A 27005-nucleotide genomic window follows, 5' to 3' on the forward strand; every position below is an offset into this window, starting at 1 on the left:
GGGAGGATGCTTAAGGTTACTCATCCGGATGACAGCCTCCCGATGCCCATTCCCGCACAATCTCTGTGATCAGCCAAGGATATCGCACCTGCCGTCTCTGTCAGCGAATTCAGTGTCTCTGAACCTCTATGCCATAGCGTCGGCAAGAGTTGCCCAGTTGGGCAGAATGATCCATACCTTAGGCAAAGGTCCTCCATAGGATCATCGACGGCTTCACCCCTGGCCTCTTCAGTCGATCCTTTCTTGTAAGGAATGATCTGAGAGGGGAGTTCTGTAGTTGACCTCACAGCCCTGATCAAGTTTGTCGAACAAACTTCGGCCAGCGTAGAACAGCAGAATCGATCAGACTGGTAACGAGGCGACAGGACTCCTTAAACCCTGGATCGGAATGACGGGTACTTCCAGTTTCCATTCCATCCATCTTCCAGGGAGCTCGTCGAATTCAGCCTAGACTGCAAGTATTCCTGCTTATGATGCAGTGTGGCTATCCCGCCGTGGCATAGCAGGTTTTTTTCCCCAGAGAACTCTCCCTGCTTTCCTCATGGCCACTCAGGTGCAGGCTTCCGCCGCCTCTGCCTTTTGGAGGGCTGGTCAACTCCGGTAGGCTCGGGTTCGACTTTCTTCAGCACCGGGACAAGCTTCCGGATGCTTACCATGAGTGTGGGTTCATGGTATTTTGCTTGGAGCCTTCTCTTCTTCTGCCTCAACATCTGGAGTATCTGGCCATGATATTGAGTCAACGGCCTTACCACGTTGGAAACCCCGCTTTCCGTTCGAGATTTCTCCATCGGCCAAGGGGTGACTGCTTACCCCTTCCTCTAGGGGCTTACCAGGTCCTTTCCCTCCTCGGTTATGGCCCGAGGTTTGGCTCAAGGAAGCTACAGGAAAATCATGGGTACTTTCCTCCTCTCGAGCTCAAGCACCTTGGCCTTTCGTCGTTAAGTATCTAACTTGCGGACAAGCTCGATGTTGTACCATCTGGACGCGCTGACTGAGGGCTTCCTTCGGGTGTCCCATCTGTGGAGGTCGACGGCCTCAGACACCCTTCCATCCTTGAGAAGAGTTTGTTTGTGCCCAAGGACAGAGACTTAGGCAGCGGCTGTGCGGAAGAAATCGACTTCCGTTTTCACTCCTCCAAGGCGCTTTCTTCCAGACTCTGCAGGTCTCCAGCGCCCTTTTCTTTCAACCTCGTCAGCCTAAGTTATCGGCTACGACAACTGGGACAAGGTGTCCAATTGCGGTTTCCTCCTGTCAGGAACAGATGGCACGGGAGGCTCCCCCTGGGAGGCATAGTCCTAAAAGGAGCGGCAAAGTTCACGAACTCTAGGATTGCAGGTTTCTCGCTGGGAGGATGCTTAAGGTTACTCATCCAGATGACAGCCTCCCGATGCCCATTCCCGCACAATCTCTGTGATCAGCCAAGGATATCGCACCTGCTGTGTCTGTCAGCGAATTCAGTGTCTCTGAACCTCTATGCCATAGCGTCGGCAAGAGTTGCCCGGTTGGGCAGAATGATCCATACCTTAGGCAAAGGTCCTCCATAGGATCATCGACGGCTTCACCCCTGGCCTCTTCAGTCAATCCTTTCTTGTAAGGAAGGATCTGAGAGGGGAATTCTGTAGTCGACCTCTCAGCTCTGATCAAGTTTGTCGAACAAACTTCGGCCAGCGTAGAACAGCAGAATCGATCAGACTGGTAACGAGGCGACAGGACTCCTTAAACCCTGGATCGGAATGACGGGTACTTCCAGTTTCCATTCCATCCATCTTCCAGGGAGCTCGTCGAATTCAGCCTAGACTGCAAGTATTCCTGCTTATGATGCAGTGTGGCTATCCCGCCGTGGCATAGCAGGTTTTTTTCCCCAGAGAACTCTCCCTGCTTTCCTCATGGCCACTCAGGTGCAGGCTTCCGCCGCCTCTGCCTTTTGGAGGGCTGGTCAACTCCGGTAGGCTCGGGTTCGACCTTCTTCAGCACCGGGACAAGCTTCCGGATGCTTACCATGAGTGTGGGTTCATGGTATTTTGCTTGGAGCCTTCTCTTCTTCTGCCTCAACATCTGGAGTATCTGGCCATGATATTGAGTCAACGGCCTTACCACGTTGGAAACCCCGCTTTCCGTTCGAGATTTCTCCATCGGCCAAGGGGTGACTGCTTACCCCTTCCTCTGGGGGCTTACCAGGTCCTTTCCCTCCTCGGTTACGGCCCGAGGTTTGGCTCAAGGAAGCTACAGGAAAATCATGGGTACTTTCCTCCTCTCGAGCTCAAGCACCTTGGCCTTTCGTCGTTAAGTATCTAACTTGCGGACAAGCTCGATGTTGTACCATCTGGACGCGCTGACTGAGGGCTTCCTTCGGGTGTCCCATCTGTGGAGGTCGACGACCTCAGACACCCTTCCATCCTTGAGAAGAGTTTGTTTGTGCCCAAGGACAGAGACTTAGGCAGCGGCTGTGCGGAAGAAATCGACTTCCGTTTTCACTCCTCCAAGGCGCTTTCTTCCAGACTCTGCAGGTCTCCAGCGCCCTTTTCTTTCAACCTCGTCAGCCTAAGTTATCGGCTACGACAACTGGGACAAGGTGTCCAATTGCGGTTTCCTCCTGTCAGGAACAGATGGCATGGGAGGCTCCCCCTGGGAGGCATAGTCCTAAAAGGAGCGGCAGAGTTCACGAACTCTAGGATTGCAGGTTTCTCGCTGGGAGGATGCTTAAGGTTACTCATCCGGATGACAGCCTCCCGATGCCCATTCCCGCACAATCTCTGTGATCAGCCAAGGATATCGCACCTGCCGTGTCTGTCAGCGAATTCAGTGTCTCTGAACCTCTATGCCATAGCGTCGGCAAGAGTTGCCCGGTTGGGCAGAATGATCCATACCTTAGGCAAAGGTCCTCCATAGGATCATCGACGGCTTCACCCCTGGCCTCTTCAGTCGATCCTTTCTTGTAAGGAATGATCTGAGAGGGGAGTTCTGTAGTTGACCTCACAGCCCTGATCAAGTTTGTCGAACAAACTTCGGCCAGCGTAGAACAGCAGAATCGATCAGACTGGTAACGAGGCGACAGGACTCCTTAAACCCTGGATCGGAATGACGGGTACTTCCAGTTTCCATTCCATCCATCTTCCAGGGAGCTCGTCGAATTCAGCCTAGACTGCAAGTATTCCTGCTTATGATGCAGTGTGGCTATCCCGCCGTGGCATAGCAGGTTTTTTTCCCCAGAGAACTCTCCCTGCTTTCCTCATGGCCACTCAGGTGCAGGCTTCCGCCGCCTCTGCCTTTTGGAGGGCTGGTCAACTCCGGTAGGCTCGGGTTCGACTTTCTTCAGCACCGGGACAAGCTTCCGGATGCTTACCATGAGTGTGGGTTCATGGTATTTTGCTTGGAGCCTTCTCCTCTTCTGCCTCAACATCTGGAGTATCTGGCCATGATATTGAGTCAACGGCCTTACCACGTTGGAAACCCCGCTTTCCGTTCGAGATTTCTCCATCGGCCAAGGGGTGACTGCTTACCCCTTCCTCTAGGGGCTTACCAGGTCCTTTCCCTCCTCGGTTATGGCCCGAGGTTTGGCTCAAGGAAGCTACAGGAAAATCATGGGTACTTTCCTCCTCTCGAGCTCAAGCACCTTGGCCTTTCGTCGTTAAGTATCTAACTTGCGGACAAGCTCGATGTTGTACCATCTGGACGCGCTGACTGAGGGCTTCCTTCGGGTGTCCCATCTGTGGAGGTCGACGGCCTCAGACACCCTTCCATCCTTGAGAAGAGTTTGTTTGTGCCCAAGGACAGAGACTTAGGCAGCGGCTGTGCGGAAGAAATCGACTTCCGTTTTCACTCCTCCAAGGCGCTTTCTTCCAGACTCTGCAGGTCTCCAGCGCCCTTTTCTTTCAACCTCGTCAGCCTAAGTTATCGGCTACGACAACTGGGACAAGGTGTCCAATTGCGGTTTCCTCCTGTCAGGAACAGATGGCACGGGAGGCTCCCCCTGGGAGGCATAGTCCTAAAAGGAGCGGCAGAGTTCACGAACTCTAGGATTGCAGGTTTCTCGCTGGGAGGATGCTTAAGGTTACTCATCCGGATGACAGCCTCCCGATGCCCATTCCCGCACAATCTCTGTGATCAGCCAAGGATATCGCACCTGCCGTGTCTGTCAGCGAATTCAGTGTCTCTGAACCTCTATGCCATAGCGTCGGCAAGAGTTGCCCGGTTGGGCAGAATGATCCATACCTTAGGCAAAGGTCCTCCATAGGATCATCGACGGCTTCACCCCTGGCCTCTTCAGTCGATCCTTTCTTGTAAGGAAGGATCTGAGAGGGGAGTTCTGTAGTTGACCTCTCAGCCCTGATCAAGTTTGTCGAACAAACTTCGGCCAGCGTAGAACAGCAGAATCGATCAGACTGGTAACGAGGCGACAGGACTCCTTAAACCCTGGATCGGAATGACGGGTACTTCCAGTTTCCATTCCATCCATCTTCCAGGGAGCTCGTCGAATTCAGCCTAGACTGCAAGTATTCCTGCTTATGATGCAGTGTGGCTATCCCGCCGTGGCATAGCAGGTTTTTTTCCCCAGAGAACTCTCCCTGCTTTCCTCATGGCCACTCAGGTGCAGGCTTCCGCCGCCTCTGCCTTTTGGAGGGCTGGTCAACTCCGGTAGGCTCGGGTTCGACCTTCTTCAGCACCGGGACAAGCTTCCGGATGCTTACCATGAGTGTGGGTTCATGGTATTTTGCTTGGAGCCTTCTCTTCTTCTGCCTCAACATCTGGAGTATCTGGCCATGATATTGAGTCAACGGCCTTACCACGTTGGAAACCCCGCTTTCCGTTCGAGATTTCTCCATCGGCCAAGGGGTGACTGCTTACCCCTTCCTCTGGGGGCTTACCAGGTCCTTTCCCTCCTCGGTTACGGCCCGAGGTTTGGCTCAAGGAAGCTACAGGAAAATCATGGGTACTTTCCTCCTCTCGAGCTCAAGCACCTTGGCCTTTCGTCGTTAAGTATCTAACTTGCGGACAAGCTCGATGTTGTACCATCTGGACGCGCTGACTGAGGGCTTCCTTCGGGTGTCCCATCTGTGGAGGTCGACGACCTCAGACACCCTTCCATCCTTGAGAAGAGTTTGTTTGTGCCCAAGGACAGAGACTTAGGCAGCGGCTGTGCGGAAGAAATCGACTTCCGTTTTCACTCCTCCAAGGCGCTTTCTTCCAGACTCTGCAGGTCTCCAGCGCCCTTTTCTTTCAACCTCGTCAGCCTAAGTTATCGGCTACGACAACTGGGACAAGGTGTCCAATTGCGGTTTCCTCCTGTCAGGAACAGATGGCACGGGAGGCTCCCCCTGGGAGGCATAGTCCTAAAAGGAGCGGCAGAGTTCACGAACTCTAGGATTGCAGGTTTCTCGCTGGGAGGATGCTTAAGGTTACTCATCCGGATGACAGCCTCCCGATGCCCATTCCCGCACAATCTCTGTGATCAGCCAAGGATATCGCACCTGCCGTCTCTGTCAGCGAATTCAGTGTCTCTGAACCTCTATGCCATAGCGTCGGCAAGAGTTGCCCGGTTGGGCAGAATGATCCATACCTTAGGCAAAGGTCCTCCATAGGATCATCGACGGCTTCACCCCTGGCCTCTTCAGTCGATCCTTTCTTGTAAGGAATGATCTGAGAGGGGAGTTCTGTAGTTGACCTCACAGCCCTGATCAAGTTTGTCGAACAAACTTCGGCCAGCGTAGAACAGCAGAATCGATCAGACTGGTAACGAGGCGACAGGACTCCTTAAACCCTGGATCGGAATGACGGGTACTTCCAGTTTCCATTCCATCCATCTTCCAGGGAGCTCGTCGAATTCAGCCTAGACTGCAAGTATTCCTGCTTATGATGCAGTGTGGCTATCCCGCCGTGGCATAGCAGGTTTTTTTCCCCAGAGAACTCTCCCTGCTTTCCTCATGGCCACTCAGGTGCAGGCTTCCGCCGCCTCTGCCTTTTGGAGGGCTGGTCAACTCCGGTAGGCTCGGGTTCGACTTTCTTCAGCACCGGGACAAGCTTCCGGATGCTTACCATGAGTGTGGGTTCATGGTATTTTGCTTGGAGCCTTCTCTTCTTCTGCCTCAACATCTGGAGTATCTGGCCATGATATTGAGTCAACGGCCTTACCACGTTGGAAACCCCGCTTTCCGTTCGAGATTTCTCCATCGGCCAAGGGGTGACTGCTTACCCCTTCCTCTAGGGGCTTACCAGGTCCTTTCCCTCCTCGGTTATGGCCCGAGGTTTGGCTCAAGGAAGCTACAGGAAAATCATGGGTACTTTCCTCCTCTCGAGCTCAAGCACCTTGGCCTTTCGTCGTTAAGTATCTAACTTGCGGACAAGCTCGATGTTGTACCATCTGGACGCGCTGACTGAGGGCTTCCTTCGGGTGTCCCATCTGTGGAGGTCGACGGCCTCAGACACCCTTCCATCCTTGAGAAGAGTTTGTTTGTGCCCAAGGACAGAGACTTAGGCAGCGGCTGTGCGGAAGAAATCGACTTCCGTTTTCACTCCTCCAAGGCGCTTTCTTCCAGACTCTGCAGGTCTCCAGCGCCCTTTTCTTTCAACCTCGTCAGCCTAAGTTATCGGCTACGACAACTGGGACAAGGTGTCCAATTGCGGTTTCCTCCTGTCAGGAACAGATGGCACGGGAGGCTCCCCCTGGGAGGCATAGTCCTAAAAGGAGCGGCAAAGTTCACGAACTCTAGGATTGCAGGTTTCTCGCTGGGAGGATGCTTAAGGTTACTCATCCAGATGACAGCCTCCCGATGCCCATTCCCGCACAATCTCTGTGATCAGCCAAGGATATCGCACCTGCTGTGTCTGTCAGCGAATTCAGTGTCTCTGAACCTCTATGCCATAGCGTCGGCAAGAGTTGCCCGGTTGGGCAGAATGATCCATACCTTAGGCAAAGGTCCTCCATAGGATCATCGACGGCTTCACCCCTGGCCTCTTCAGTCAATCCTTTCTTGTAAGGAAGGATCTGAGAGGGGAATTCTGTAGTCGACCTCTCAGCTCTGATCAAGTTTGTCGAACAAACTTCGGCCAGCGTAGAACAGCAGAATCGATCAGACTGGTAACGAGGCGACAGGACTCCTTAAACCCTGGATCGGAATGACGGGTACTTCCAGTTTCCATTCCATCCATCTTCCAGGGAGCTCGTCGAATTCAGCCTAGACTGCAAGTATTCCTGCTTATGATGCAGTGTGGCTATCCCGCCGTGGCATAGCAGGTTTTTTTCCCCAGAGAACTCTCCCTGCTTTCCTCATGGCCACTCAGGTGCAGGCTTCCGCCGCCTCTGCCTTTTGGAGGGCTGGTCAACTCCGGTAGGCTCGGGTTCGACCTTCTTCAGCACCGGGACAAGCTTCCGGATGCTTACCATGAGTGTGGGTTCATGGTATTTTGCTTGGAGCCTTCTCTTCTTCTGCCTCAACATCTGGAGTATCTGGCCATGATATTGAGTCAACGGCCTTACCACGTTGGAAACCCCGCTTTCCGTTCGAGATTTCTCCATCGGCCAAGGGGTGACTGCTTACCCCTTCCTCTGGGGGCTTACCAGGTCCTTTCCCTCCTCGGTTACGGCCCGAGGTTTGGCTCAAGGAAGCTACAGGAAAATCATGGGTACTTTCCTCCTCTCGAGCTCAAGCACCTTGGCCTTTCGTCGTTAAGTATCTAACTTGCGGACAAGCTCGATGTTGTACCATCTGGACGCGCTGACTGAGGGCTTCCTTCGGGTGTCCCATCTGTGGAGGTCGACGACCTCAGACACCCTTCCATCCTTGAGAAGAGTTTGTTTGTGCCCAAGGACAGAGACTTAGGCAGCGGCTGTGCGGAAGAAATCGACTTCCGTTTTCACTCCTCCAAGGCGCTTTCTTCCAGACTCTGCAGGTCTCCAGCGCCCTTTTCTTTCAACCTCGTCAGCCTAAGTTATCGGCTACGACAACTGGGACAAGGTGTCCAATTGCGGTTTCCTCCTGTCAGGAACAGATGGCATGGGAGGCTCCCCCTGGGAGGCATAGTCCTAAAAGGAGCGGCAGAGTTCACGAACTCTAGGATTGCAGGTTTCTCGCTGGGAGGATGCTTAAGGTTACTCATCCGGATGACAGCCTCCCGATGCCCATTCCCGCACAATCTCTGTGATCAGCCAAGGATATCGCACCTGCCGTGTCTGTCAGCGAATTCAGTGTCTCTGAACCTCTATGCCATAGCGTCGGCAAGAGTTGCCCGGTTGGGCAGAATGATCCATACCTTAGGCAAAGGTCCTCCATAGGATCATCGACGGCTTCACCCCTGGCCTCTTCAGTCGATCCTTTCTTGTAAGGAATGATCTGAGAGGGGAGTTCTGTAGTTGACCTCACAGCCCTGATCAAGTTTGTCGAACAAACTTCGGCCAGCGTAGAACAGCAGAATCGATCAGACTGGTAACGAGGCGACAGGACTCCTTAAACCCTGTATCGGAATGACGGGTACTTCCAGTTTCCATTCCATCCATCTTCCAGGGAGCTCGTCGAATTCAGCCTAGACTACAAGTATTCCTGCTTATGATGCAGTGTGGCTATCCCGCCGTGGCATAGCAGGTTTTTTTCCCCAGAGAACTCTCCCTGCTTTCCTCATGGCCACTCAGGTGCAGGCTTCCGCCGCCTCTGCCTTTTGGAGGGCTGGTCAACTCCGGTAGGCTCGGGTTCGACTTTCTTCAGCACCGGGACAAGCTTCCGGATGCTTACCATGAGTGTGGGTTCATGGTATTTTGCTTGGAGCCTTCTCCTCTTCTGCCTCAACATCTGGAGTATCTGGCCATGATATTGAGTCAACGGCCTTACCACGTTGGAAACCCCGCTTTCCGTTCGAGATTTCTCCATCGGCCAAGGGGTGACTGCTTACCCCTTCCTCTAGGGGCTTACCAGGTCCTTTCCCTCCTCGGTTATGGCCCGAGGTTTGGCTCAAGGAAGCTACAGGAAAATCATGGGTACTTTCCTCCTCTCGAGCTCAAGCACCTTGGCCTTTCGTCGTTAAGTATCTAACTTGCGGACAAGCTCGATGTTGTACCATCTGGACGCGCTGACTGAGGGCTTCCTTCGGGTGTCCCATCTGTGGAGGTCGACGGCCTCAGACACCCTTCCATCCTTGAGAAGAGTTTGTTTGTGCCCAAGGACAGAGACTTAGGCAGCGGCTGTGCGGAAGAAATCGACTTCCGTTTTCACTCCTCCAAGGCGCTTTCTTCCAGACTCTGCAGGTCTCCAGCGCCCTTTTCTTTCAACCTCGTCAGCCTAAGTTATCGGCTACGACAACTGGGACAAGGTGTCCAATTGCGGTTTCCTCCTGTCAGGAACAGATGGCACGGGAGGCTCCCCCTGGGAGGCATAGTCCTAAAAGGAGCGGCAAAGTTCACGAACTCTAGGATTGCAGGTTTCTCGCTGGGAGGATGCTTAAGGTTACTCATCCAGATGACAGCCTCCCGATGCCCATTCCCGCACAATCTCTGTGATCAGCCAAGGATATCGCACCTGCCGTGTCTGTCAGCGAATTCAGTGTTTCTGAACCTCTATGCCATAGCGTCGGCAAGAGTTGCCCGGTTGGGCAGAATGATCCATACCTTAGGCAAAGGTCCTCCATAGGATCATCGACGGCTTCACCCCTGGCCTCTTCAGTCAATCCTTTCTTGTAAGGAAGGATCTGAGAGGGGAATTCTGTAGTCGACCTCTCAGCTCTGATCAAGTTTGTCGAACAAACTTCGGCCAGCGTAGAACAGCAGAATCGATCAGACTGGTAACGAGGCGACAGGACTCCTTAAACCCTGGATCGGAATGACGGGTACTTCCAGTTTCCATTCCATCCATCTTCCAGGGAGCTCGTCGAATTCAGCCTAGACTGCAAGTATTCCTGCTTATGATGCAGTGTGGCTATCCCGCCGTGGCATAGCAGGTTTTTTTCCCCAGAGAACTCTCCCTGCTTTCCTCATGGCCACTCAGGTGCAGGCTTCCGCCGCCTCTGCCTTTTGGAGGGCTGGTCAACTCCGGTAGGCTCGGGTTCGACCTTCTTCAGCACCGGGACAAGCTTCCGGATGCTTACCATGAGTGTGGGTTCATGGTATTTTGCTTGGAGCCTTCTCTTCTTCTGCCTCAACATCTGGAGTATCTGGCCATGATATTGAGTCAACGGCCTTACCACGTTGGAAACCCCGCTTTCCGTTCGAGATTTCTCCATCGGCCAAGGGGTGACTGCTTACCCCTTCCTCTGGGGGCTTACCAGGTCCTTTCCCTCCTCGGTTACGGCCCGAGGTTTGGCTCAAGGAAGCTACAGGAAAATCATGGGTACTTTCCTCCTCTCGAGCTCAAGCACCTTGGCCTTTCGTCGTTAAGTATCTAACTTGCGGACAAGCTCGATGTTGTACCATCTGGACGCGCTGACTGAGGGCTTCCTTCGGGTGTCCCATCTGTGGAGGTCGACGACCTCAGACACCCTTCCATCCTTGAGAAGAGTTTGTTTGTGCCCAAGGACAGAGACTTAGGCAGCGGCTGTGCGGAAGAAATCGACTTCCGTTTTCACTCCTCCAAGGCGCTTTCTTCCAGACTCTGCAGGTCTCCAGCGCCCTTTTCTTTCAACCTCGTCAGCCTAAGTTATCGGCTACGACAACTGGGACAAGGTGTCCAATTGCGGTTTCCTCCTGTCAGGAACAGATGGCACGGGAGGCTCCCCCTGGGAGGCATAGTCCTAAAAGGAGCGGCAGAGTTCACGAACTCTAGGATTGCAGGTTTCTCGCTGGGAGGATGCTTAAGGTTACTCATCCGGATGACAGCCTCCCGATGCCCATTCCCGCACAATCTCTGTGATCAGCCAAGGATATCGCACCTTCCGTCTCTGTCAGCGAATTCAGTGTCTCTGAACCTCTATGCCATAGCGTCGGCAAGAGTTGCCCGGTTGGGCAGAATGATCCATACCTTAGGCAAAGGTCCTCCATAGGATCATCGACGGCTTCACCCCTGGCCTCTTCAGTCGATCCTTTCTTGTAAGGAAGGATCTGAGAGGGGAGTTCTGTAGTCGACCTCACAGCCCTGATCAAGTTTGTCGAACAAACTTCGGCCAGCGTAGAACAGCAGAATCGATCAGACTGGTAACGAGGCGACAGGACTCCTTAAACCCTGGATCGGAATGACGGGTACTTTCAGTTTCCATTCCATCCATCTTCCAGGGAGCTCGTCGAATTCAGCCTAGACTGCAAGTATTCCTGCTTATGATGCAGTGTGGCTATCCCGCCGTGGCATAGCAGGTTTTTTTCCCCAGAGAACTCTCCCTGCTTTCCTCATGGCCACTCAGGTGCAGGCTTCCGCCGCCTCTGCCTTTTGGAGGGCTGGTCAACTCCGGTAGGCTCGGGTTCGACTTTCTTCAGCACCGGGACAAGCTTCCGGATGCTTACCATGAGTGTGGGTTCATGGTATTTTGCTTGGAGCCTTCTCTTCTTCTGCCTCAACATCTGGAGTATCTGGCCATGATATTGAGTCAACGGCCTTACCACGTTGGAAACCCCGCTTTCCGTTCGAGATTTCTCCATCGGCCAAGGGGTGACTGCTTACCCCTTCCTCTAGGGGCTTACCAGGTCCTTTCCCTCCTCGGTTATGGCCCGAGGTTTGGCTCAAGGAAGCTACAGGAAAATCATGGGTACTTTCCTCCTCTCGAGCTCAAGCACCTTGGCCTTTCGTCGTTAAGTATCTAACTTGCGGACAAGCTCGATGTTGTACCATCTGGACGCGCTGACTGAGGGCTTCCTTCGGGTGTCCCATCTGTGGAGGTCGACGACCTCAGACACCCTTCCATCCTTGAGAAGAGTTTGTTTGTGCCCAAGGACAGAGACTTAGGCAGCGGCTGTGCGGAAGAAATCGACTTCCGTTTTCACTCCTCCAAGGCGCTTTCTTCCAGACTCTGCAGGTCTCCAGCGCCCTTTTCTTTCAACCTCGTCAGCCTAAGTTATCGGCTACGACAACTGGGACAAGGTGTCCAATTGCGGTTTCCTCCTGTCAGGAACAGATGGCACGGGAGGCTCCCCCTGGGAGGCATAGTCCTAAAAGGAGCGGCAAAGTTCACGAACTCTAGGATTGCAGGTTTCTCGCTGGGAGGATGCTTAAGGTTACTCATCCAGATGACAGCCTCCCGATGCCCATTCCCGCACAATCTCTGTGATCAGCCAAGGATATCGCACCTGCCGTGTCTGTCAGCGAATTCAGTGTTTCTGAACCTCTATGCCATAGCGTCGGCAAGAGTTGCCCGGTTGGGCAGAATGATCCATACCTTAGGCAAAGGTCCTCCATAGGATCATCGACGGCTTCACCCCTGGCCTCTTCAGTCAATCCTTTCTTGTAAGGAAGGATCTGAGAGGGGAATTCTGTAGTCGACCTCTCAGCTCTGATCAAGTTTGTCGAACAAACTTCGGCCAGCGTAGAACAGCAGAATCGATCAGACTGGTAACGAGGCGACAGGACTCCTTAAACCCTGGATCGGAATGACGGGTACTTCCAGTTTCCATTCCATCCATCTTCCAGGGAGCTCGTCGAATTCAGCCTAGACTGCAAGTATTCCTGCTTATGATGCAGTGTGGCTATCCCGCCGTGGCATAGCAGGTTTTTTTCCCCAGAGAACTCTCCCTGCTTTCCTCATGGCCACTCAGGTGCAGGCTTCCGCCGCCTCTGCCTTTTGGAGGGCTGGTCAACTCCGGTAGGCTCGGGTTCGACCTTCTTCAGCACCGGGACAAGCTTCCGGATGCTTACCATGAGTGTGGGTTCATGGTATTTTGCTTGGAGCCTTCTCTTCTTCTGCCTCAACATCTGGAGTATCTGGCCATGATATTGAGTCAACGGCCTTACCACGTTGGAAACCCCGCTTTCCGTTCGAGATTTCTCCATCGGCCAAGGGGTGACTGCTTACCCCTTCCTCTGGGGGCTTACCAGGTCCTTTCCCTCCTCGGTTACGGCCCGAGGTTTGGCTCAAGGAAGCTACAGGAAAATCATGGGTACTTTCCTCCTCTCGAGCTCAAGCACCTTGGCCTTTCGTCGTTAAGTATCTAACTTGCGGACAAGCTCGATGTTGTACCATCTGGACGCGCTGACTGAGGGCTTCCTTCGGGTGTCCCATCTGTGGAGGTCGACGACCTCAGACACCCTTCCATCCTTGAGAAGAGTTTGTTTGTGCCCAAGGACAGAGACTTAGGCAGCGGCTGTGCGGAAGAAATCGACTTCCGTTTTCACTCCTCCAAGGCGCTTTCTTCCAGACTCTGCAGGTCTCCAGCGCCCTTTTCTTTCAACCTCGTCAGCCTAAGTTATCGGCTACGACAACTGGGACAAGGTGTCCAATTGCGGTTTCCTCCTGTCAGGAACATATGGCACGGGAGGCTCCCCCTGGGAGGCATAGTCCTAAAAGGAGCGGCAGAGTTCACGAACTCTAGGATTGCAGGTTTCTCGCTGGGAGGATGCTTAAGGTTACTCATCCGGATGACAGCCTCCCGATGCCCATTCCCGCACAATCTCTGTGATCAGCCAAGGATATCGCACCTTCCGTCTCTGTCAGCGAATTCAGTGTCTCTGAACCTCTATGCCATAGCGTCGGCAAGAGTTGCCCGGTTGGGCAGAATGATCCATACCTTAGGCAAAGGTCCTCCATAGGATCATCGACGGCTTCACCCCTGGCCTCTTCAGTCGATCCTTTCTTGTAAGGAAGGATCTGAGAGGGGAGTTCTGTAGTCGACCTCACAGCCCTGATCAAGTTTGTCGAACAAACTTCGGCCAGCGTAGAACAGCAGAATCGATCAGACTGGTAACGAGGCGACAGGACTCCTTAAACCCTGGATCGGAATGACGGGTACTTTCAGTTTCCATTCCATCCATCTTCCAGGGAGCTCGTCGAATTCAGCCTAGACTGCAAGTATTCCTGCTTATGATGCAGTGTGGCTATCCCGCCGTGGCATAGCAGGTTTTTTTCCCCAGAGAACTCTCCCTGCTTTCCTCATGGCCACTCAGGTGCAGGCTTCCGCCGCCTCTGCCTTTTGGAGGGCTGGTCAACTCCGGTAGGCTCGAGTTCGACCTTCTTCAGCACCGGGACAAGCTTCCGGATGCTTACCATGAGTGTGGGTTCATGGTATTTTGCTTGGAGCCTTCTCTTCTTCTGCCTCAACATCTGGAGTATTTGGCCATGATATTGAGTCAACGGCCTTACCACGATGGAAACCCCGCTTCTCGTCCATCCAGCGAGGTTAAGCAACGTCGGTTCTGGTCGGTACTTGGATGGGTGACCCTCTGGGGATGCCAGATTCTGTTGCCACATCCTCCGAGCCTTCCTTTCAGTTGACTGTGGGAAGACTGAGGAGAGTCGCAGTACCTGTTCTCAGTCAAGCAGAGCTTTCAGTCCTACCTTGGAACATTTCCTAGTTCTCCTTTCCTCATTGACCCGTCTATAGTCCGAACGGTCGCCTCAGGATAAGTTCCATGTGGGGCGGTCCAAGTTCCGGTGGTTTCAGGCAACGTTTAACCGGACTTCCTGGCCCTTATGGGACCAGCGGAACTATTAGACCTGCAATGGGTGTTGACTTATGGAACCTCTTGATGGTAGTGGATATTCTCGTCCTTTCCTCACATTCTTGATGCTGTTCTCGGACTCGTCAAAGGAAAAGGGGGGGGGGGGGGCATGTTCCGGTCCAGGCCTATGGTCAAGACCTGAAGGATACCTCTCCATCATTCAGGCAGGCTTAGGGGCCATAGTCTGGCCCCTCTACAGATCTTACAGCTCCTGCCGAGTCGCCCCATGCGCGTCGACTTCATGATTCTGGCATGTTCTAACCAGCAGGGGACGCATTTTCACACCTTCACATCTTGCAGTAGAGATACCGGGATGATGGAGATTATCTCAATACCACCATCGGCTCTCTCATTCCAGGCAGAGGAATGTTCTCTCAGACTATCCGAGCAGAGCCTCGTAGAGAGAGTGTACCTGGGGGTCTTTGACCTTGAGTAACTAGCAAGTCCTGGTCTGGGGGACCTGATCGCGACAGCTTGGAACCTCAAGCTTCCGCTGTTCTTCCCCCCAGTCCCAGACCCCGAGACTCTGGCAAGATGCATTCCAGTGATGGTGGGACAACTTCGACGCCTGCGTCTTCCCTCCTTTTTGTCTGTGGACAATGGGTCTCAACAAGACCAGGTTGTCTGTCAACCTTTCAATGGGAGAGCTCCACTGGGACTATGCGCAGAACGGTTTCTTGACCCTCTGCTTCCCCTGACGGAACTCCTGGGAGAGCTTCTCCCATGGCGCAGACTACTCAAACATTCACACGGCGACATCTCTCCCGAACCGGGGCGTCGCTTCGGCTTCATGCCTGGAGACGCTACGCCTCCTCCTCAAGAAGAGACAACCCGCTACAGTCGCGGTACGGAGGTCGCGTCATCTGCGATAGTCATCCGCAGGGGTCTTCCAGGTAAAGTGAGGAGTCTTCGGTGGTTGGTGCCGTGGGAGATATACCTCTTCCCTTGAGGCCTCTTCTCCAGCAATAACGGTCTTATTGCCTTTCGGCGGGAGGAAACTCCTTTCCGCTCTTGGCAATGAAGCCTGTCGCTCAGCCTTTCCCTGACCTTCAGGCTTAAAGGAATAACTTTTTCCTGCCCGCTGGATCTTTCCTCGCTCATGCGAAGCTACGATCGTCCCTGCCCTAGTCGGAGGAAGACCTCCAACTTGGAGCATGGCTCGGACTTTTAGTCCTTTAAGAGATCTTCTCAAGACCCTTTACGACAGGCCAAGAATTGTATTCCGCCTTGGGTCTCCTGCTCACTCTGGCCACGGCCAGTGTGTAAGCAATCTTCTTGGTCTCGTACGACTCCGCCCTTTCTAAGGAAGAGGGGAAGGCAACATTCAGGTTCACTCCTGAGTTGTTGGCTAGACTCAGAATCTTGGGGTCCCGGCCCTTCGGTCCAATTCCTTCAAGATTTTGAGTCTCCATTCTGTATCTGATGTCCCAAGACCTCTTTCTTGTCAGTAAAGGAATCGAGAGGTTAGCTTTGGGAACAACTGCAGTTTGTCCTCAGTTGCAGCCGATTTGGGAGCACAAGGAGGACACGGGGGAGAGTCACCAGTATACCTCTTCAGCCCGGACTCAAGGACATTCATCTCGACCTGTCTCCAGACCCTCCCCCGTCACGTCGCCCTGCAGCACGATGTTGGATACGTCGCAACGTCCCTCGCCTTCGAGTAATACTACTCTGTGATGTAGGTGCTACAAGCTGGAGTCTGGAAGCGTCTAATGACCTTCGCAGCCCGCTTCCTGCAGGGCGTGACCCACAGGAGTCTCTATACGTTTTCTATCGCTCTGTGGTGGCTACACAACAGCTGGGCTAACCTCAGGCTCCTTTTTGGACAGGTAGCGGAAGGTTGAGGGCATTGTTATCAGGTTTTAGTCTGCATGAACGAAAGAAGTATGTCTGGCCCTTATTTCTTTCTTCATCATCCCCTCTACAGGGAAGCAGCATCCTAGTCTCTGCATAGCTGACCTCGAACCTCTGCAGGTAAACTATGCTTCCTTGTGTTCCGAGTAATGAGTCAATACTGTCGCGTCCCCCATACCCTGACGAGGTGGTATTGGGAACGTCCTAACCCAGAGTTCCTTCTGGAACTCCAGGTCAACTGCCTAGGATGGGTCACACTTCTTCCTTTACACACAAGCTTATGTAGGCCACACGGTTCCTTGCGGAGCAAGGAACTTGTGAAGTGCAGGGACTCCTTTTCTCGAGTGCAACTCACTCGGATTCTGAGTCCCCGGGTAAAGCCAAAGCCAGTATGGCTGGGGACTTTCCACCCTACCTAATGGGTAAGTCACCCAATGTAAATAGCGTGGTTTGTATTTCGGTTACGGAACAAATGACAAATTCGAAGATAATTTGTATTTTTCCTAACCATACAAACCTTAGCTATTTACACATATTTGCCCGCCAGCCCTGTCCCCCAAGACAAGTCCTACCTCTAAGTGAAAGTGAGCATTCATCTGTGTGTGAGGGGGGGAGGGGTAGCTAGCTACCACTCCCCTACCCCCCCTCTAACTAGCACGGGGGTAATACACCCTCGTTAAATTCTAATGGCTCGCCATTTCAGCTGCGCTAAAAGGTATACCCAATGTAAATAGCTAAGGTTTGTATGGTTAGGAAAAATACAAATTATCTTCGAATTTGTCATATTTTTATGTTTTTAGCATTTATATTTTTTATATATTTGCAGGTAGAACCTTGGCTAGGGGTTGTGACCTGGGAAGAGGGTCTGGGGGCTTACCCCCAGCTAGGGGTTGTGACCTGGGAAGCGGGACCGGGGTCTTGCCCCCGGCTAGGGGTTGTGACCTTGGAAGCGGGACCTGGATCTTACCCCCGGCTAGGGGGTGTGACCTGGGAAGGGGGTCCGGGGACTTGTCCCCGACTAGGGGTTGTGACCTGGGAACTACTAGGTTAAGTTTAGTGGGTTTGTTAGGTTCTGTACCCTTTTATATATTGTGTAAAGGGTATATAGAAAACATTTTATTTAATTAATTTACTAGAAAATAATGTAGATTAATAAAAACACGTTATTTATCAATTTCTAAGGGTTTGCAGTGATATTATAGGGGATTTCGGTAATTTTCAAGGGGATTCCTGTAAATCCGGGGATTCCAGTAATTCGTGGTTCCCGTTCAACACAGATCCTAGCTTGCCTGTTACTAGGGTAGTAGCAAAAATCCACTTGGAAGGTGGTGCACTTTCTAAATTCCATAAATCTAGGCCTGTTGCTGGTAAATATGTATAGCTTGTTTAAAATGCATAAGATAAGCTTGTGGAGAAGGATGTGACAGAACCTGTTAAATTTAGTGATTGGGTAGCTCCTATCGTGCCTGTTTTGAAAAGTGACAAATAGTCTGTGCGAATTTGTTGTGATTTCAAATATCTTAATAACAATATTGCTTGTGAAAAATACCCTTTACCTAGACTTGAGGAAATATTTGCTATAGTGGGTGAGAGTACAATCTTTTCAAAAATTGATCGTAAGGGTGCATACCTACAGTTACCTGTAGATACTGATAGTCAAAAGTTGCTTGCAATAAACACTCCCAAGGGATTATTTAAGTAAAATGAGACTTCCCTTTGGTGTTTCTTCATCACCCGCTATCTTTCAGAGGTTCATTTATCAAATTTTGATGCATATTGATGGTGTTATTGCTTTTCTAGATGACATTTTGTTTGGGGGATTGACGCAAAAAGAACATGATGACAGATTAAACAGAGTTTTGAGAGTACTTCAGAAGCATAATGTTGCCATTAATTAAAGTAAAACTGTTTTAAATACCAGTAATTTAGAATACTTAGGCTATGTCATTTCAAGAGATGGGATTAGGCCATCACCAAAGAAAATGGCTTTCTGGAAGCCCAATCTCCAAAGTCTGTTTCTGAAATGAAATAATTTTTGGGAATGGTTACTTATTATTCGAGATTTGTTCCTAATTTCTATAGTGTACTTTCTCCTCTATATGATCTTTTGAAGAAAAATGCAAAATTTAGATGGTCTGATTGTGAGGCTAATGCATTCAGTACGGTCAAAGCAGAGTTCTCCAGGTTCAATTTTCTTGCTAATTTTGACGGGGATAGTCCAGTAGTAGTAGAAGTGGATGCGTCTCCAGTGGGTGTGGGATGTGTTCTAATGCAGAAATTCAATGGTGTGGAAAAACCGGTCTATTATGCAAGTAAGAAATTGTCAACTGCTGAGTTGAAATATGCGCAGTTGGACAAGGAAGCTCTAGCTTTGGTTTATGCTGTATTAAAGTTTAAATATTTTTTGCTGGGTCGCAAATTTGTAATCAGAACTGACCACAAACCTTTTCTTGATTTATTTGGCAGAACCAAGTTGATACCTATGAGTGTTAATGCTAGGGTACAACGTTGGGCCTTGCTGCTTTCTCAGTTTGATTACAATTTGTGTGTTAAAGCTGGCAAGGACAATGTAGTCGCAGATGCTTTGAGTCAGTTACTCCTTTCTGATTCGGATTTGGATTCAACTACCTCTACTGAATATGTACAGTACATACGGCTCAAACTTTGGATGATAAAAATTTATCTTTTGAATCAATTAAATCTTTGTCTAAATGTGATCCTGTGCTTAAAAAAGTACTGTATTCGTTTGTGTGAAATATGGATGGATTAATGATCCGTTAATTTCTTATTTTTCCAGAGTGAAAGACAATTTAAGCCTTTATGATGATGTACTTTTCTATAGAAACTGTGCGACTATTCCATCTGATATGCGAAATGTAGTGTTAGCTCAATTACATGTTGGTTATAAAAGTATTAGTGCAATTAAAGCTGAACCACGCAATTGGGTATGGTGGCCAAAAATAGACCAAGACATTAGTGAAATAACAAAATCATGTAATGTATGCTTTAAAAACTATCAAACTCCTAAATCTTCTGTATTGTCGTGCCAGAGACTAGTAAATCATAGGATAGAGTACATATAGACTATGCTGGTCCTATAGATGGAAACAATTTTTTGATAATCATTGATTCTTATCCTAAATTTTTGGATATTCATGTAACTAAATCAACTACATCTATTGTAACTATTAAGAAATTGAGACTTATTTTTGCAATTTTGGATTACCCAGTGTACTTGTTTCTGATAATGGTAAATTTTTGGTTTCTGATGAGATGGAGACTTTCTTGCGGAAGAATGACATTAAGCATGCTATGCCTGCTCCGTACAATCAATCATCAAATGAGTTTGCAGTGAGAGCAGTTAAGACCTTTAAAGAGGGTCTTGTTAAATTCACAGAGGGAAATAATACTACGTGTTTGTGTAGATTTTTGTACAATTATAGAAGGACAGTTCATTCTTCCACTGGGAAATCCCCATCTGATATGATGTTCAATTCCAATTTTTGTGATTTAATTGAGAGGATTAAACCCCAAAATAAGAAAGGGAAAGAATTGAGAAATGATTGCAAATTTGAAAAGTCTAAATATGTTGTTGTTGATGCAGTATTTGTAAAAAAATTTGGTGCTGGGAACACTTGGTTGCCAGGTAAAACTATTGAAGTGCTTGAAGTGTTAGAAATCATAAAGAGCAGTTGAAGAATTTTGATAACATGTTATGGAAATGCCATATTGATTATTTAATGCCTAGATTCACTACTAATTCTGATGATGATGTAGAATTAAGAAAAAGAATGATCCGGTGAAGCTGGTGATGCGGGCATATCATCACATAATGAAATATAACGTTTGGTAAAAGGTATTATTATTATTTTTTCAATATTAAACTTAGCCGGTGATCATATAAGCTGTCAGCTCTGCTGCCCGACAGAAAAACCTAAGGACAAAATACGCCAGCGATCGCTATACAGGTGGGGGTGTACATCAACAGCGCCATCTGTCGAGCAGGTACTTAAGTACTCCATGTAAACACAGAACCAATTTTCTCTCTGTCGTGCCACCGGCAAGACCTACTAAATACGCTGTTGCTTACTGGATTGATTTTCACAGATTTTGGTGAAGTACTCATTTCTAGTTATTAGCTTTTGCTTTGCAGAGGTTATCTTCAATACTTCCTTGCATTCTTTGATTGAATTTTGGATTATTTGTTGACGACTTGGATAGATTTTGAATTCCCCTTTGACTAATTCAAGATGGCTGACCCTTCTCAAGTCCCTAAATACAGAAAGTGTAGTGCTAGGGACTGCTCAAGGCGTCTTCCGAAGGCCTCTATCGATCCACACACCATTTGTTCCAATTGTCGGGGTAAAACCTGTCAATTGGAAGATCGATGTGAGGAATGCGTTGGGCTTTCGGAATTCGATTTTCTCGAATTCCTGAAATATTCACGTAGGCTAGAGAGAGATAGAGTCAGGAGAAGTTCATCTCGCTCCGTTGATTTTTCCTCTCCCCATGCCCCACAACCTATTCCTTCCCCTGTAGTGGTTGCTCCTGATCCCCCTTCTAGCACTCAACAACCTTCGATGGCGGATATGATGCGTGCCATCCAGGCTCTGGGTGAGAGAGTCGAGTCGTTGGCGAGTGACCGTAATCAACTCATGGCAAACGTCAAGGAGTTGAAGGTTAAGAGTGCAGTGGGTAGGGACAAAGTGAGTGGAAGTGTTGTGGAAAGTGTTAGTGTTGCGCTTGAGGGTGCGTCTGTTCGTGCCTGTCGTCCTCCCAGTCCGGGACCTCTTGCAAGCTCCCAAGCCCAGGGGAGAAGCAATGTCGTACGACCAAAGGGTTCGACAGGCTTTAATCAGCGGACAGACGTTCCCTCCGTGGTTTCGGACGTATCTTACCAAGATCGCCCCACCCACAAGAAGACGAGAGAGCCCATTTATTCCTCGTCTGCGGAAGATGTTTCTCGGAAGAAACAATGGACCAAGGTCTCACGACCTCTCAAACGCAAGGTCCCTTCCGCGCAAGTCCAACGGCCCAGTTGTAGCCACTGGGTCAGTTCGGACTCGCTGCAGTCTTCCGATGACTGCACACCTCCCAAGAGAGGCAAAGCGGTACCGCAATAGGCAGTAACACCGTCTGTTGCCGCACCTGCTACTGTAGACCCTAAGTGGGCTTTGCTGCAGACCATGCAGACAAAGTTGTCATCTTTAATGCAGGACTTTCGTGCGGAGAAGGTTGACGCTGCACCCGTTAGCCTACAACCAACCACGGTTGTGCGTCCAATTGACGCTGAGGCTACCTTCTCCCGCACTCCAGCTGTGAGAGTCCCGCCACCCATGCGCACTGTACCCTGCCAGCCGCATGTTGACGTTCGCCGACGCACGGAACCCTCCGTTGACGTTCGCGAGTTACAACAACAACAACCTAAGTTGTTTTGTTTTGACGCGGTGCGTCAACCTCCGCAACCCACTGTGGTTACCCCTACTCGCCCACAGCAGACTAGACAGTCGGGAGTAGACGCTTTGCGCCCCCGCGCAGCTATGGTTGTTGGCAGCTCACAGACTGACCAACGGTTCCATGACGTTGCTTCCAGTGCAGTCACGTATGCACCCGTGCTGCCGGACTCAGCTGACCAGCCAATGCCTACTCCTTTGCCGCTTCCTCCTCAGCATTCAGACGATGGACTCTCTGATGATGACGACGCTGCACACCTTGACGACCTGCACACGGACATCGACGAACCCAAGACCACGCCTCCCTCCTTGGACTTTAGGAAAGTACTTGCACTGTTCAAGGATATGTATCCCGATCAGTTTGTTTCTGCGGCCCCACGCTCACCTCCATCTGAGTTCGCTTTAGGCACGCAGTCATCCGCGCCTGCCTTTACGAAGCTCGTCCTCGCCCGCTCGTCCAAGAGAGCTTTAAGGGTGTTGGGAGATTGGATGCAGTCCAAAAAGCCCCTTGGGAAGACAGCATTCTTGTTTCCCCCTGCGAAACTCGCTTCCAGATCGAGCGTCTGGTATGCCACGGGAGAAGTTTTCGGCTTGGGAGTTCCTGCCTCTGCCCAGGGCGACTTCTCAAGTCTAGTAGACTCTCCCCGCAGGCTGGCCATGAGACGCTCCAAGATTTGTTGGACTCCTTCAGATTTAGATCATCTGATGAAAGGAGTGTTCAGAGCATTCGAAGTGTTTAACTTTTTGGATTGGTGTTTGGGAGCGTTGAGCAGGAAGACCTCCCCTTCTGACAAGGAAACTTCCATGCTCATTATGTCCTGCATGGACAAGGCCATACGGGACGGTTCCAGTGAGCTTGCGGCTTCGTTCGTTTCCGGGGTCCTCAAGAAACGAGAAAACCTTTGCTCCTCCTTGTCAGCTGGAGTAACACAATGTCAGAGGTCGGAGCTTATGTTTGCTCCTCTCTCGAAGTGCCTTTTCCCAGAGGAGTTGATCAAGGAGATTGCTGCCTCCTTGATTCAAAAAGACACGCATGACCTAGTTGCGTCATCTGCACGCAAAGCCACCCCTTTGCCTTCCGTGTCTAGACCCAGGATGGATACTCCAGCGTCAAGATTCATTCCGCCCTTTCGTGGCAGAGCCTTCAGCAGAGGAGGTGCTCGTGCCGAAGGGAAACGTGGGAGCAAGAAGAAAGGTACCAAGTCCTTTAGAGGCAGAGTCTGACTGTCACCTTCTTCAGACAGCAGTGGGAGCCAGACTCAAGAACTACTGGCAGTCCTGGGAGAACAGGGGCGCAGATGCACAATCTGTGAAGTTGCTCAGAGAAGGGTACAAGATCCCATTCTTGCGCAAGCCCCCTCTAGCAACGACTCCCATCGACCTCTCTCCCAGGTACAGAGAGGAGGACAAGAGACTAGCTTTGAAGCAAGAGGTGTCTCTCTTACTACAAAAGGGAGCGGTAGTCAAAGTCCGGGACCATCAATCCCCGGGCTTCTACAACCGTCTCTTCTTAGTGGTAAAGAAGACAGGAGGGTGGAGACCGGTGCTAGACGTCAGTGCTCTGAATGTCTTTGTCACCAAGCAGACGTTCGCCATGGAGACGACAAAGTCTGTTCTAGCAGCGGTCAGGAAGGAAGACTGGATGGTCTCTTTAGACCTCAAGGACGCTTACTTTCACGTCCCCATCCACCCAGATTCCCAACCTTTTCTAAGGTTCGTTTACGGGAAGGTTGTCTACCAATTTCAAGCCCTGTGCTTTGGCCTAAGCACGGCGCCTCTTGTCTTTACGAAACTGATGAGGAATATTGCCAAATTCCTGCATTTAGCAGACATCAGAGCCTCCCTCTATTTGGACGACTGGCTTTTAAGAGCTTCGTCCAGTCGTCGCTGTCTGGAGAATCTAAAGTGGACTCTAGATCTGACCAAGGAATTGGGTCTCCTGGTCAATATGGAAAAGTCCCAACTGGTCCCATCCCAAACTATAGTGTACCTAGGGATGGAGATTCACAGTCAAGCTTTTCGGGCTTTTCCGTCGGCCCCCAGAATAAGTCAAGCCCAAGGATGCATCCAGAACATGCTAATGAAAGACCGATGTTCAGTCAGACAGTGGATGAGTCTGATAGGGACGCTTTCATCACTGGACCAGTTCATTGCGTTAGGGAGACTGCACCTCCGTCCCCTTCAATTTCACCTGGCTGTTCACTGGAGAAAGGACAAGACGCTAGAAGCGGTCTCGATCCCTATTTCCGAGAAGATGAAGTCGGGCTGGTGTGCGACATTAGACGGTCGGGAATGCTCGGGCACCTGGAACTCGGAGCAAAGAGCGTTACATATCAACTGCAAGGAGCTACTGGCAGTTCATTTGGCCTTGAAAAGCTTCAAGTCCCTCCTTCTAGGCAAGGTGGTGGAGGTGAACTCCGACAACACCACAGCCTTGGCGTACATCTCCAAGCAAGGAGGGACCCATTCTATGAAGTTGTACGAGATCGCAAGGGACCTCCTCACCTGGTCAAGAGATCTAAACCTGTCTCTAGTAACGAGGTTCATTCAAGGCAACATGAATGTCATGGCGGACCGCCTCAGTCGGAAGGGTCAAATCATCCCAACAGAATGGACCCTTCACAAGAATGTATGCAAGAGACTTTGGGCCACATGGGGCCAACCTACCATAGATCTCTTTGCAACCTCAATGACCAAGAGGCTCCCAAATTATTGCTCGCCAATCCCGGACCCAGCAGCAGTTCATATAGATGCTTTTCTACTGGATTGGTCCCATCTAGACCTTTATGCATTCCCCCCGTTCAAGATTGTCAACAAGGTACTGCAGAAGTTCGCCTCTCACGAAGGGACAAGGTTGACGTTGGTTGCTCCCCTCTGGCCTGCGAGAGAATGGTTCACCGAGGTACTGCAATGGCTGGTGGACGTTCCCAGAACTCTTCCGCTAAGAGTGGACCTTCTACGTCAGCCACACGTAAAGAAGGTACACCCAAGCCTCCACGCTCTTCGTCTGACTGCCTTCAGACCATCGAAAGACTCTCGAGAGCTAGAGGCTTTTCGAAGGAGGCAGCCAGGGCGATTGCTAGAGCAAGGAGGACATCCACTCTTAGAGTCTACCAGTCGAAGTGGGAAGTCTTCCGAAGCTGGTGCAAGTCGGTATCAGTATCCTCAACCAGTACCTCTGTAACTCAAATAGCTGACTTCCTTTTATACCTGAGGAAGGAAAGATCTCTTTCAGCTCCCACGATCAAGGGTTACAGAAGCATGTTGGCAGCAGTCTTCCGTCACAGAGGCTTAGATCTTTCCAACAACAAAGATCTACAGGACCTCCTTAAGTCTTTTGAGACCTCGAAGGAGCGTCGTTTGGCCACACCAGGTTGGAATTTAGACGTGGTACTAAGATTCCTTATGTCAGAAAGGTTCGAGCCACTACAATCAGCCTCCTTTAAAGATCTCACTTTAAAGACTTTTCCTCGTCTGCTTAGCTACAGCTAAAAGAGTCAGTGAGATACACGCCTTCAGCAGGAACATCGGATTTTCATCTGAAACGGCTACATGTTCTTTGCAGCTTGGTTTTCTAGCCAAAAACGAACTACCTTCTCGTCCTTGGCCGAAATCGTTCGATATTCCAAGCCTTTCTAACTTGGTTGGAAATGAACTAGAAAGAGTCTTGTGCCCTGTTAGAGCTCTTAAGTTCTATTTGAAGCGAACTAAACCTTTACGAGGACAGTCAGAAGCTTTATGGTGTGCTATTAAGAAACCTTCTTTACCTATGTCGAAGAATGCAGTTTCCTATTATATTAGACTGTTGATACGAGAAGCTCATTCCCATCTGAATGAGGAAGACCATGCTTTGCTGAAGGTAAGGACACATGAAGTTAGAGCTGTCGCAACTTCAGTGGCCTTCAAACAAAACAGATCTCTGCAGAGTATAATGGACGCAACCTATTGGAGAAGCAAGTCAGTGTTCGCGTCTTTTTATCTTAAAGATGTCCAGTCTCTTTACGAGAACTGCTACACCCTGGGACCATTCGTAGCAGCGAGTGCAGTAGTGGGTGAGGGCTCAACCACTACATTCCCCTAATTCCATAACCTTTTTTAATCTTTCTCTTGAAATGTTTTTTATTGTTGTTTTTGGGTTGTCCGGAAGGCTAAGAAGCCTTTCGCATCCTACTTGATTTGGCGGGTGGTCAAATTCTTTTCTTGAGAAGCGCCTAGATTAGAGGTTTTGATGAGGTCCTTTAGTATGGGTTGCAACCCTTGATACTTCAGCTCCTAGGAGTCGCTCAGCATCCTATGAGGATCGCGAGGCTCAATAAGGAAGACGTACTTAAAAAGGCAGAGTAATTGTTCAAGTCGACTTCCTTACCAGGTACTTATTTATTTTATGTTTGTTATTTTGAATAACTGCTAAAATGAAATACAAAATACTTAGCTCTTAATAATGTAAACATGTAATGCTGGTCTCTACCCACCCCCCTGGGTGTGAATCAGCTTATATGATCACCGGCTAAGTTTAATATTGAAAAATGTTATTTTTATTAATAAAATAAATTTTTGAATATACTTACCCGGTGATCATATATTAAAGGATCCTCCCTTCCTCCCCAATAGAGACCCAGTGGACCAAGGAGAAAATTGGTTCTGTGTTTACATGGAGTACTTAAGTACCTGCTCGACAGATGGCGCTGTTGATGTACACCCCCACCTGTATAGCGATCGCTGGCGTATTTTGTCCTTAGGTTTTTCTGTCGGGCAGCAGAGCTGACAGCTTATATGATCACCGGGTAAGTATATTCAAAAATTTATTTTATTAATAAAAATAACATTTTTTGGATATTAAGGAGTTGCCATCTACAACCAATGAAGCATACAACAAAGGAAAGGTTCATTGATGTGGCAAGTTGCTATGACACTGACTTAAATTGCTTGGAACTGTTCAGCAAAATTATAGATTGCCCAGTGCTGCTAAAGACACGAAATAATGTTTTGATCACTAACCCCCAAGAATTAATTTGCTTCATTACACAATCTGGGGATTAAAGTGTCTTCTCAAACATTTAAGTCAGCCCTCAGATACTGGTGACCATAGCAGTATCAGTTTCTAGCTGTGAGCGATCATTTAGTAAATTGAAATTTATCT

At 50.0% G+C, this 27005-nt stretch overlaps 1 protein-coding gene across 1 annotated transcript in view; it reads left to right on the forward strand.

The window, feature by feature from the left end:
* LOC137649516 (uncharacterized) overlaps positions 1-18310 on the forward strand; it is a 108102-nt gene extending 89792 nt beyond the window's left edge. The window contains exon 7 of the mRNA XM_068382500.1: positions 18213-18310. Within this exon, the coding sequence (XP_068238601.1) occupies positions 18213-18310 (98 nt within the window). The remainder of the gene's footprint in view (positions 1-18212) is intronic.
* The last annotated feature ends 8695 nt before the right edge of the window (positions 18311-27005 follow it).

This window comes from Palaemon carinicauda, chromosome 11, assembly GCF_036898095.1.
Source record: "Palaemon carinicauda isolate YSFRI2023 chromosome 11, ASM3689809v2, whole genome shotgun sequence".
Taxonomy (NCBI): domain Eukaryota; kingdom Metazoa; phylum Arthropoda; class Malacostraca; order Decapoda; family Palaemonidae; genus Palaemon; species Palaemon carinicauda.